Source organism: Rhipicephalus microplus, chromosome 1 (assembly GCF_043290135.1).
Source record: "Rhipicephalus microplus isolate Deutch F79 chromosome 1, USDA_Rmic, whole genome shotgun sequence".
NCBI classification, from domain to species: Eukaryota; Metazoa; Arthropoda; class Arachnida; order Ixodida; family Ixodidae; genus Rhipicephalus; species Rhipicephalus microplus.
The window spans coordinates 296,044,860-296,058,022 of record NC_134700.1 but is presented as its reverse complement, the minus strand read 5'-3'; the positions used below and the strand labels follow the sequence as shown (position 1 = coordinate 296,058,022).

The following is a 13,163-nucleotide window of genomic DNA, read 5'->3' as shown; positions in this document are numbered from 1 at the left end:
GCACGAGTATGCGTAAAGAACATACCCTACCCCTTTCAACCCCTTTCACGGAAAAATTGCTGGCTGCGCCGCAGGTGGCCATGTTAGTCGTACACATATGGTTAACAAGTTAGGTCTGCTTACAATGTCACCTTTTCGATTAGACACCTCTTCCTTGTCTATACATTAACCCCACGCCAAAGTTCAAGCACTATTGCCAACTCAGAGGCTCAGTCAAAGATCCGTTTAATCTCTCTGTTTCCTTCTACTAAACCACAGGGAATATGTGCCTTCTTATAAGGTCACTTTTTCGATTAGACACCTCTTCTTTGTCTATACATTGACCCCATGCCAAATTTTAAGCACTATTGCCAACTCAGAGGCTCAGTCAAATATCAGTGTAATCTCTCTGTTTCCTCCTACTAAACCACGGGAAATCAGTCCAAGGCACAATCTGCAGGATGTCAGACTCGGGTAGTGTTGTACACAAACCTGCGACGTGTCTCGTCCCAGCCAGAAGTGGATGTTCCACTCGAGTCTGCCGCTCTTCGCTTGCTTCGTCTGCGAACAGAGAACGAAACAAACACCATGAGAAAAAGGCCGGGAAGCGAAAGCTTAGGTTCGAGATCGACATCGGCAGCTGTTCGCGTCTGGTCCCTGAAAGGCCGTGCGCGGGGCCCGGCCGGAAATTCTGGGAGCGCGACAAAGCCGGCACGAATATATGCCGCCCCGAGATGCTTTTAGGGTCACGCGCGAGCGTGGGCGCGAATAAAGAGCCTTCGGGTGGGCGTCACTTGGTTCCGTTACTTCCCTCACAGATTTCATCTTTGCGCATTGCGTAAGGATAGGTGTCGACTGCGTCACTGACAAAGAAGCACGTGGGCTGCACCTAGTATAGCCCGGCCACATGACACTGCCCTTCTACTTGAATACTCTCAGGAAACATTCTACTCTCTCCCTCTTTCTCCATTTCTCTCGCTGATGACGTTTTAGAGGTGAAGCTCCTTACAGTCTAACCTTGTCACTTGTCACGCGTAACCGAGAGAAGAAGAGACGAGAAAGAGAAATGGATGACCATTTCTTATCTCATTTCCTAGATGGCGATACTCTGCCGCTACTCTCCGATTGGCTGCTGCGCGCGCTTTGCCTGGGTGCACGAACGAGTGCCTCTCCCAGTCTTCTGGATAATCGCAGTACGTGGTGGATCGTTGGTGGGGCGGGGACGCAGCAGAGCGACAGGCGCGTTGAGGACACTTGCGCTCGGCTTCGTTCGCTCACGTCTCGTCGGTGTTACCCGCACGCCGTCTGCATTCTCGAACGCGATCGGACGCATGGACGCATGCACCGCCGGACGTACACACAGACAGATGTACGGACCGACGCTTCGCCCCACTTGTGATCGTTCACTTCGTGGATATGCTGTGATTTTTTTTCTATTCCTATTTTTCCTTCTCCTACGAATAAACAGTCGAACTTATCTATAATCAAATAGCATAGGGCCATAAATTAGCTCGTAATATCAAATGTTCATTATAATAGTGGAGATAAAGATCACCTATATCAAATTATAAACTAGCCTGGGGAAAAGATGTTAGATACAAATACCGATCATTTTAGACATCATACCCACTATAAACAGATGAGCTTCTAAAGTTTTCTCCATACCTTGTAGGTGGTGCAACCATTAAATACGTTTTTTTTTTGCGTCAGACGACGAATACTTCCACAACATTTTAAAGCTAATGTTTTCCCAGACCTTTAATGTCGCAACCACAATGAATATGCATCATGGTCAATTGTGCAAGCTTTCGTGTTTCGAGCATTACACGGTGTATATATTTGCATGTTAGAACCGATACTGCGGTGGCTCTCGTATTTTCGGCTTCGCTCTAAAAAGAACTAATTCCACCAAAACAAAGCATGAGTAAAAAGCTCGTGTTCAGTTCGCTGTAACCGATAATTATCTATATCAGTGTTCGTTATTACGAGGTTTCACTGCATAGTCAACCAGATGAACTTCCGGTTAACCACCTGTCTTGTATTTGTGCTTTCCACGCTCACAGTACTTACGCCCCACTGTGGTGGTTCATTGGTTATATATGGCGCTCGGCTGCTAACCCGCAGGTTGCGGAATTGAATCCCGTCTGTGGCGGCTGCACTTAAAATGAATGTGAAAAATGTTTGAGGCTCCAGTACTTATATTTAGGCGCACGTTAAAGAACGTCGTGACGAAATTTCTGGAGCCCTCCACTGCGGCATCTCTCGAAATCATATAGTGGTTTGAGGGTGTTAAACCCCAGATATTATTATACCACATGTACCGCCATGGCTCTGAAGAGCGTCAGGATTTCGACACTACTCCGAAACACTCATCACGTACACGTGTGCACGCCTTTCACACATCTCCATTTCTCCAAGTGCTCATATGCCATGCTGCCTCTTTGTTTTCCTCGGTGCACGATAGCAAGCAAGCACGGCGTGACCGTTATTACTCGGCGAGTCAATGTCTTATACTTTATCTATCTCCCTCTTTATAGGCATCATGGAGGCTAAGGCCAGCATCGTTCAACCATAATCGATGTCGCGAGGCTGTTTAGTATTGTGAACTTTTGAGGGTCTCACAAAATACGTATATTTCATAACTCGCTTTCGACACGTGGCCCTCCGCAAGTTTCTGTGAAGCAGCCGCTACCTGTTGTTATTCTGAGAGAATCGCGACAACTGTCGAGCTCCCTCACATGCAAGGCGATAATGGAATATTATCTGGAAGTTTTTTTAAATAGAGAATAGAAGAGAGCCAGTGTGTGTGAAGGTATGTATGGCTGAAAGTCTTTCAAACAAGCATTCTCTTTGAAAGCTAAGTCTAGACGCCATGATGTAGTGATCGTTCTGTTGAACTGGAGATAATCGGGCAGGCGATTCTCATATACAAGAGTAGCGTAAAAATTGCCTGCGCGTAATCCTTAATCGCTTTGAAAAAAATATCGAATTCTGAATTGAAGATTATTTTCGCAATGGCATATATTTATTTGTTCAAAATCAGCAAGGTAACCTACTTCACTCAGCAGTGCTGAAGCATCAGGACCAGGGGTACGTCCAAAACATAACTACAACAACGTAAACAAACTCAAGTAAAGTAATTACATTCACCAAAGGTTATTTGTCATCCTGATTTTCTAAGTAGTCAGAATACCGAGTCAGAACAGTAAAAATGTACGTTACGGTTTACCACTACTTCGGTTCCTCAGAGAGTGCTTGAAGGAAGAAAAATAGGAGGGCACCACAGTTGTTTGGTGGACACCACAGTGAAAACGTGATTTCCCGCGCATCGGTCCGTGAAAATGGTATGGCTTCTTCTCGTGTTCCTTCAAGAGCTGCCCGCACGGCAGTATCGGCGTGTTAGTTCTCTATAGGACGCCGTAGTGACTTGGCAGCCACTGAAACGTCGCATGATGCCCTTTCTCGTGTGAAGTGTAAAGAAGGCATCGAATTTCGAAAACAAGCTGTTCGTACGGCTCGCGACGCAGTGCTGAGAGCACAGATTGTAGAGCAGCCCTTGAGTCGCTGAAAATCGACCATTGTTGCGGTGATTCCCGATTGACCACACAAAGTGCAGCGCGCAAACCAGCTATAGTTCCACCACTGTAGATTCCGTGGAGTGGTCAGTCCTAAAACTGATGGTAACACCTCTTGCTGGGACAACTACTGCACCTGACGAACACTGGTGGTTCGTGGAGCTATCGGTATATATATATATATATATATATATATATATATATATATATATATATATATATATATATATATATATATATATATATATATATATATATATATGTACACTGTCTGAATATTTGTCGTGCGAAAGAAGATACAGTCGTTCCAGCACAGGCGATGAAAGCTCAGATTTCCTCCGGATCCCTGGTACACTAAGTTGCACTGTGGGTCGAATAAGATTCCAAGGAGGTATTTATGGTTTATATGCAGGAGTGAAGCCCGAGGGAAGTTTCTCGTTGTACTTCACAATCATTTTAGCGAACGATGCTTGGCGCCTCTCTGAAGGCAACAGTGCAAGGTGATGACAGGGAGCACGTGCGAAGTGTTTGATGTGTGTTCCCAGGACTTCTACAGCAATGTGAGTTTGGTTGTATGATAATTCAAGGGGAAGCGCTTTACTGTTCGAAGCGCGATCGGGTTGCCTTACAACGCGTAGTCATAAAGCGGGATTCAATAAAGAATAACAATGTACATTCGATGGGAGAGCTAAGAAAACGATTGGACATGTTCTGATTGAATGCGGCGATATACACCTAAATATACGAGTGTGTACAAGCCTACGAGAGGCTTTGGGTTTCAGGGAAAAACGTGGAAAGCTGAGCACGTCCACGATATAAGAAAGTAAGGGACCATTAGAGTATTGATGGCAGAATATTAGAGATAGCTAAGGACAGAAATAATAGGACAATGAGGTCATTCTGTCTGAAGAAACGGAGAGATGGAACTTAAATTTATATTTTTTGTTGTAATAGGATAGATTTAATCGAAGTAGATAAGTCATTATTCAAACACAAAAAGAAAGCCCTTTCTCTTTTTCTTTTCTTGCGAGCCTGGTGACATACATGTGACCGCCCCGTTATAAAGGGGACGCTCATAGCTCCCATCCATCCATCCTTGGGAATAATATAAAGAGATACCGTTAGTGCTTTTCACTGCATATCCAAGGAGCGAATGATGATGAGTGGGGCGAAGCGTCCGTTCATCCATTCATGTGTCCAACCATCCGTGCGTCTATTCGTTCGCCCGTCCATCCATCCGTCTGTGCTTTCGCCCGTTTGTGTTTCCATCTGTCCGTCCCTCTGTCTGTGCGTGCATGCTTCCGTGTGTCCTTACGTCCGTGCTTCCATCCATCTGTCCAAACGTCCATCCATCTGTCCGCTCATATATGCGTCCGTCCGTCGTTGCGTTCGTCTGTCCGCTCGCTCTTGCTTCTGTCCGTCCATGTTTCTGTCCATCCGCCCATCCGGACGCACGCACGGACGGAAGCAAGAACAGACAGATGAACGTACAGAAGCACGGACGCTTCGTCCCTTTCATCATCATTAACTCCGTAGATATCCTGTTTTTTATTATTTTTCGAAAGTTGCACGTGCGATAGGTGCACCAAAATATCAGCGTCTCGCTCTTCATCATTCAGTATTGTAATCTACCGATAGTTATGTTACAGAATAGCCGTCGTGGGGCAAATATGTATTAGCGTTTTTCTGTTACCAATCTACTAATATTTGTGCAGATACATCAATAGTCACTGATAGGCATAGCAATACTGCGATGCAGATAGGAATGCTCATGATCATCGGACTGTGATCGTTCATGTTTTTGATCGAGACTCGACCCACAGATTTCTCGCCTTTCACGGCGGTGTTTTGTGAGCTGGAGAATTGTCAAATAACGTTGTGACACTACGTGCGTCGTATTTCATCACGACGTTTAATCGTGTGTAGAACTGTGAAACCACGCTGTCCCACAGCCAGCGAACGTGACCCTTTCACGAAATCAACGGACGGCTGTCCGTGTAGCAACTTTACCTTTTTTCGGGCACCTGTTTTCGCACTTCTTCCAACATCTGCAGCCGAGCTGACGCTGTGGCGACAAGCCGTGTCCACCATTGCGGCACCTGTTTGTTTCCGAGTGGTAAGAATAATAAGGGAAAAGTGTGCGACCGAGGCGGTGAACACCGTTCGCGTGAGTAAATAAAACGAGCACGAAGCCTTCGTCTACAGGGTCACGACGCGACAAGCCTCGCGCAAGCCTCGCGAGGGCCACAGAAAAACTCTCATCTCAGGACCGTTACGACGACGTTTCAGAGGAGGAAAGAAGGGGTTGAAGCCGAATGAAGAGAGAGATCTTCCTCTTCCTCCTACTCGACGTGCGGGCCACGCGCTGCGACGCGTGTCCTTTCAGCGGCGCCGGACCGAGTTTTCTTTCTTCTCGGTTTGCGAGGTCTTTTCAGGACGCCGCACGGATGAAGAGCCGTGTCCGGCTGGGACCTCAACGAGAACTAACGTCTCCCTGGCAGGTTGTAAACAAGGAACGACAGCGGCAAGCATGCGCACGTCGCGCCCTTCGACAGGTCCAACCCTCCTCTGTCGCCTCTGCGGGCTATTCATATTTCGGCTTTCATCAGATTAACGTCATCTTCGTTTAGATGATAAAACGCGGGAGGATACAGGGAACGTCACCGTGGGCTATTTCAAAAGTCCATTTTCGCTATTTTTGTTACAAGGGACAGGCGCAAGTAATTGCCTCGCAGCGTTTACGTGGATGTCTCGAATACCTTGAGATGTAAAGAACTTCATCAAGTTCTGGTAGTGTTGTATCACATGCTGAAAGTGAAACAAAAGAGATGCAGTATTGGTCTATTCTCAAATGTTTTCTCAGGGTCCAACTCAATCCGGTGTGCGGCGTGGCCACCTTTATTGCGCATGCACGTCCGCCCCCCCCTCTCTCGCCACGCAACGACGACGCAGGCAGCATCTGCTAGCGAGTTTCTTGATTGAAAAAAAAACCGACTCCTCACTCTGCACAACCATTCACCGACCATCCCATATATATATATATATATATATATATATATATATATATATATATATATATATATATATATATATATATATATATATATATATATATATATATAATCCTGATGAAGGCCAGACTCTAGGCCGAAACTTCGAAATAAACCACGTTGTGACCGCTCACGGAGGATCTGCTGTACTATATATATATATATATATATATATATATATATATATATATATATATATATATATATATATATATATATATATATATATGTGACGCTACGACGAATGGGAGACGTGGCCTGGCTCATACCCCTTGTTTATTCTTCTCTGCACTTCTTCCTTCTCTACTTCTCCCAACCATCCCTGCCTTCTTACGTCACAGGATTCCCCCTCCCCCCGAAACATGGCACCGGTTACAAACTTACAACAAATTGAAGAAGAAAATAAACAAAACAATGGCCAAGTTCACAATTTCACATCCCGACGGAGTTTCACAATGTCACTGAATCTTCAAGGCTGAGGGAGCAGTCCGGTGATTTCTATGACGACTCTGGTGGACGAGCTTGACTGTTGCGTTCTGGATGGCATAACCACACCCTGGAAATCTGAACTGATGATGACATCGGTTGAGCTTTTGTGAAGAACGGACAAGGTTGGGAGTGCCTGTAGCATTTGAAGTTCGGATGTCGTCGGGGTTGTATTTTTCGTCGTGAATGGTGCCATCCCAGTGCTTCTTGCTTTCGTGCTTTTTGACAGACAGTGACGAAGTGCCTTAGTGCTTGCGGTGTGCAAGCAGTGCTTCCTTGTCTTTCTCGGCGTTTTCTGTGGTGGTGCAGTCGGTGTAATAGCTGAGGCAGGGAGTGTCTCTGGTGACTTTTCTTTGTGCGAAAGTGTCTGACGTCTTGAATTCGTCTTTGTTTTCGAGATCTTATTTTCCGATGTTCTTTTATTGGTGAGTGCGCTTCCGTTGAATTTTGCGTTCGTCGGTGCCCTCGTTGCAGTCTCTCTCGTTGTAGCATGAGTTTATCAACTTGGCTTTGCTTGCTTTCCTGAGGCTGCTCAAGAGATGGCTGTAGTGGCGCCCTTTCCGGAATGGGGCATTCATTTCCTTCGGTATTTGACGTGTCCTGTCGACAGCGGATGCTTGGTGAATCAGTGTCTTGCTTGTCGGGCATAGTCGGTAATGCGTCCTCATCGCTAGCAGGCTCTTCAGAGGCCTCGGTGACGTGGTTCATTACGCACGCTTCTGAAAGACAACTCTGTACGAGGTTTGATGTATCATGTACGTCTGAATTTGTTCGATTCATGAATTGGTGAGCTCTGCATGTGGGCCCCATAGGTGACATGGCATTACTAGGTTTTAACTGCAGATTTTGGCAAGTCTGCGGTGCCGTAGAAATGGCAGGAAGCTCTTCAGGGGCTTCCTTTTCGCTGTTTACTGCGAGTAGTTCTTGCGCCTGGTAGCGTGCGACGTTCGATGCGTCTGAGCCTTCTGTTTTGTTTGGACTCTCGAGAGTGTGTGCGCCGAACGGTGATGCATGAAACCGTACGGAAGAAGAGTGGCTTGGCAGGGTATTTTTCCGATGCGTCAACTCGTCTATCGTGAACATGGTGTCCTTATGAGGCAAACGGTGAGTGACAGGAACGCTTGAAGAGCCGCGTGATGGAAAACCGGGTGGTGGACCACGTATTCGAGACGAAAACCTAAGTGCATGAGGTGGGTAAGCAACGTCTCGTGTCGTGCGCTGGAGCGACGGCTTTGAAAATACCGGCTTTCGTGAAGGGAAACCTGGTGGAAAGCTACGTTCCTTGAGAAATAAGCGTGGACTGTGACGGTCGCGTGTGGTTTTATGCAGATGGCCGGTAATGAGGAAGTCCTTGTCGTAGTCGTTAAAACGGGCAATCATCTCTTCTCTGATCTTTTGCCATGATTCGTCGTTTTCGAATATGTGTATCAGGTAAAACCTAAATGCCTCACCGGAGATGTAGTCGGTAAAGTTGGCGATCATCTCCCGTTCCGACCATGATGCAGCGGCGGCATGGAGCTCGAACAGATTGAACCAGTCCTGTACGGGTCCGTCGTCCGCTGATCCGGTGTACTTGGGGATGTCAAGGTCGTCTGATGGTGCTGTCATGATGCTTGGGGGTCTTGGTGGTCCGCGTTCTTCTGTGGTCCGTGTTCGGTCACTGCGTCTCGCTGAGGTCTTCGATGATGATGGCCGGGCGATGAAGTGGTTGCGAGGTCTTCATCCTGTCGACTTGTGTGACGCTACGACGAATGGGAGACGTGGCCTGGCTCATACCCCTTGTTTATTCTTCTCTGCACTTCTTCCTTCTCTACTTCTCCCAACTGTTACATCGTGCATAATGAATAGCACAGCATAAACGGAGACATCTTGTTTATTTCATCTTCTTCCTTCTCTCCCGTGGCGGCCACCGAGCGCGTGCCACCGCACAGCGCTGTAGTCGGTAGCGACGCCTTATACCACATATCCCCTCTTGCAAAAAAAAATAAAATAAAATAAAAATAAATGGTAGAAACACACAAAACTGTTTTTGTCTACTTCCTAACGAAGTCCTTCAATTTCTTTGGGGTCTTCTTTTTACGCTTGCTTTTCCTTGCAGGCGCATTAAATCCTGGACTGGTCAAAGCTTGCGTGCCGTCTGGTGGAGATGATACGGGGTCTGCCCTTTCATGACCATCCGCTCTTGATGTGTCCCATTGGGGCGCACTAGATGACCGATCAGATGCAGGGGACCAGTTCATAAGGGCAGCGGTTTCAGGCTGTAATGCATGAGAAGACCGATTAAATGCAGGTGTCCAGTTCATAACAGCAGGGGTGCCCGATTTCATTTTGTTGACCGCTCCGGAGTGAACTGCGATTAACTTAGATGCGTTCCACACACGCCCATCGTCCAAAAGGTACGAGGCCGGTCCCCGTTTTCCAATGATCTTCTTGGGCGCGGAAAATTGTGAAGACAGCTTACCGTGAGCTGCAGTTGTCTTAACGCGCACGTAATCACCAACGACGAAACTGGGTTCCTTGGCTCCACGTTTTTCATCGGTGTAGCTCTTCGAGATCATTTGCTTCTTTTTGACATGCTCTCGTAGCTGTTCAATCGCCCTTGACGGGTCCGTGCTGAAGCATCTGTCGGGCAATCCCAATATGTCAAGTCTGGTGCGAGGTTGGCGTCGATGAAGAAGAACAGCGGGTGTCGCACCAGTAGTCGCGTGAGGCGTACAGCGATATACTTGCAGGTAATCAAGCATGGCTGTTCGTACGTCACGACGTTCAAGCAGGGCTAGTTGAATGTACGACTTCAGCACCCTATTGAATCTCTCCACCAAGCCGTTAGCTTGTGGGTAATACACGGAAGAGTTGTAGTGCGTTATTCCACGCTCCGTGAGAAACTCGTCAAAGCTTGCTGAAGAGAACTGTGGTCCATGATCGGATACAATACTACGTGGGTAGCCTTCTCGCGCAAAAAGTTCAAGTAAAAACTTCTTCACTGTAGACGTGGTCGCATCTCGCACGAACGCCACTTCAGGCCACTTGCTATAATAGTCAATAACAGTAATCGCAAAACGGCAGTCGGCCGAAGCTTGCGTGAAAGGTCCCACAATGTCGATGGCAATTTTTTCCCACGCCGCGTCAGGAAGAGGAACAGGTTGCAGTGGCGCTGGAAAGGTACGTGCGGACTTGTCACAAGACTGGCAAATCACGCATGTGCGCACCAGTTCTTCAATGTTACTATCCATGCATGGCCACCAATAGGACTCTCTCAGGCGAGCTTTGGTACGACTAATGCCTGGATGTGACTCGTGGGCCAGATCCATAAGGCGGCGTGTCAACGTTGCAGGCACGACAATCCTGTCACCCCGGCATAGGATATCACTTACAACAGAGAGTTCAGCCTTCACGTAAAAGTAAGGTAGCAATTCTTTTGACAGTGATTTCTTGTCAGGCCAAGAAGTAGTCGTGAAGTGCTTAACTTCACAGATAATCTGATCATTGGCACTTGCTTCTTGAAGTTCTGGCATGGTAACTACGGGAGACAACAAACAGATAAATTCCTCTTCTGGTGCATCGCGGATTAAACTCTGGACGGGTAGCCTGGAGAGAGCGTCAGCCACGACGTTTTCGCTACCTTTCCTGTATTCGACGGTATAGTTGTAGCAGAGCAACCGTGAGGACCAGCGCGCAATCCTTAATGGTCGGTGACCGGTGCCTTTCGTCGAAAGAAGCGTAACCAGCGCTGCGTGATCCGTTCGTAAGATGAAAGGTCGTCCCCATAGATAAACGTGCCAGTGTTCGCAAGCCCAAACACAGGCAAGGGCCTCACGTTCGCCGACTGAGTATTTCCGCTCATGCGGTTGAAGTGTGCGGGAGGCGAATGCGACAGTTTGCAGTGAGGTCCCGTTGTCTTGCTGAAGTACTGCACCTAATCCATATCCTGAAGCATCAGTTGTAACGAACACAGGCAAGTGAGGATCGAAAAGATGAAGCACTTCGCAAGATGTGAGCAGAGATTTCAGGCGCTCCAAACTGCTCTGTGCTGCCGCACTCCAAACGAAAGAGGCTTGTCCTCGTAGCAAGGCGCGCATTGGCTCGACAACATCCGAAAAATGAGGAATGAACTTGGAATAGAAGCCTGCAAGCCCCAGTAGCGAGCGGAGTTCGTTAATATTTGTAGGTGATGGTGCCTTTGTTATCGCCTCAATGGATGACATCAACGGAAATAATCCTTTGGCGCTCACAACGTGACCTAGAAAAGTCAACTCTGCCACGTCAAAGACACACTTGTTGTTGAGCCGGAGGCCAGCATCAGAAAGACGTTGCAATACAGCGCGCAAGTTTCCCAAATGGTCCTCTCGGGATCGCCCATACACGATGATGTCATCAATGTAAAATAGGACACATTTGCACCCTTTCAAGATCATGTGCATCATTTTCTGGAACGCTGATGGCGCCGACGCCAGTCCGAAGCAAACCCTCTTGAAGCGAAATAGTCCATCGTGAGTGATGAACGTGGTAAGGTCACGGCTCTCTAAACTGAGCGGTAACTGGTGATATGCAGAAGCTAAGTCTAGCTTCGAGAAACGCTGTGCCCCAGCCAGGCTGTTCAGGAGCTCCTCAGTTTGTGGCAAAGGAAAACTGTCTACTACCACAGCTTTGTTTGGCTCCCGTAAGTCAACACACATGCGAATCGAGCCGTCTTTTTTTCTGGCTACGACAATAGGGGAGACCCACTCAGAAGAGTCGACACGCTCAATGATGCCCTGAGCCTCTAATTTCTGAACTTCTGCCGAGACTTGCTCGCGAATGACAAGTGGCAGTCGTCTCAGTTTGCTGGCCACCGGTTGTACAGACGCGCGAACTCTGACCTTGTGAGTGAAACCTCTCACAGTTCCCAGCTCTTTTGCAAATAGGTGCTCAAACTCAGAACGTAATTCTGGAGGTAGCACCGGAGTTTCTTGCGTCATTAGAAGACACCTGAGCGGTGACCCTTGGATCTTCATATCCAGAGCAGCGATGCCGTCTAATCCCAGAATGGTCGTTCCCCCAGGCACAACGTATAGTAGAACAGAAGTGCATCGGCCGTGAAATGAGGCAGTAGCAATGAAGCATCCTTGTATAGGAATTGCTGCCTTTGAATAATCGAGAAGCTGGACGGATGTAGACTTCAGTGGATACGCTTTAGAAAAATAGCGTTGGTAAAGTTCTTCGGCCAGGATCGAAACCGATGATCCTGTATCGATCAAAAATGGTACAGAAATTCCTTCTATTTCCAACGCTGCGTAAATTCCCTTCTTACGGCTCCAGATCTGACAAACACTTAAATGGTCGTCTGGATCAGCTGTATCGTTACCTTCCGCTACATGCTGAACATTCTTCTCAAACTTCCGCAATGACTTGCACACCTTTTCAAGATGGCCAATTTTCTCACATTGTCGACACCTATGTGCTTTGGCCTTGCACAGAGAGCTATTTGCAAGGTGTGCCGTAGAACCACAACGATAACATACTTGCTCTTTCGGAGATATGCGACTTTGACCGTGCATGTTATAGCAAGTACATGTGCTACAATGCCGTTCTCTGTGATTTGAAGTATCTTTTACACGATGAACTTGCAAGTCATTTTGTGCAAGTTCTCTTGCTTCATTAGTCGCTTGATCATGCTGTTTGGCAATGGTAAGAGCCTTAGAAAGCGTGAGAGACTCTTCCAGCAGAAGGCGTTCACGTAAGTATCCACTTGTGGTTTTCTCTATGAGCTGGTCGCGTATCATGTCGTCCGTTAGATCACCGAAATTGCATGCTCCTACAAGACTTCTCAGCGCGGTGACGTAATCAGCCGCAGTCTCACCTGGGGCCTGCGTACGTTGACGGAAACGGTGACGCGCTGCAGTGACGTTCAACGTGGTTTTGAAGTGACCTTCCAGCGTCGCGATGGCGCGGTCGAACACATCAGTACTAGGGGACGTTAGTGTACCTGCCGCAGCGCTCGCAGGCACGAGGCACGGGTCGTCAGTAGTCGTCAGAGTCTGGAAGATACGTTGTCCTTCCAAGCCCAAGCAGTTGAGCAGGATCGCCTTCCGAC

General features: G+C 47.5%; 1 protein-coding gene across 3 annotated transcripts in view; it reads right to left on the bottom strand.

Annotated features, from left to right (window-relative positions):
* Positions 1 to 13,163, bottom strand: part of Gel (Gelsolin) — a 154,902-nt gene that overhangs the window by 74,709 nt on the left and 67,030 nt on the right. For all 3 annotated transcript variants that reach the window (XR_012883872.1, XM_075865294.1, XM_037412205.2), the window contains exon 3: positions 472 to 540. Coding sequence is in view for 2 of the 3 variants with exons in the window: in XM_075865294.1 (XP_075721409.1) it covers positions 472 to 540 (69 nt within the window). In the remaining variant the exon portion in view is untranslated. The remainder of the gene's footprint in view (positions 1 to 471; positions 541 to 13,163) is intronic.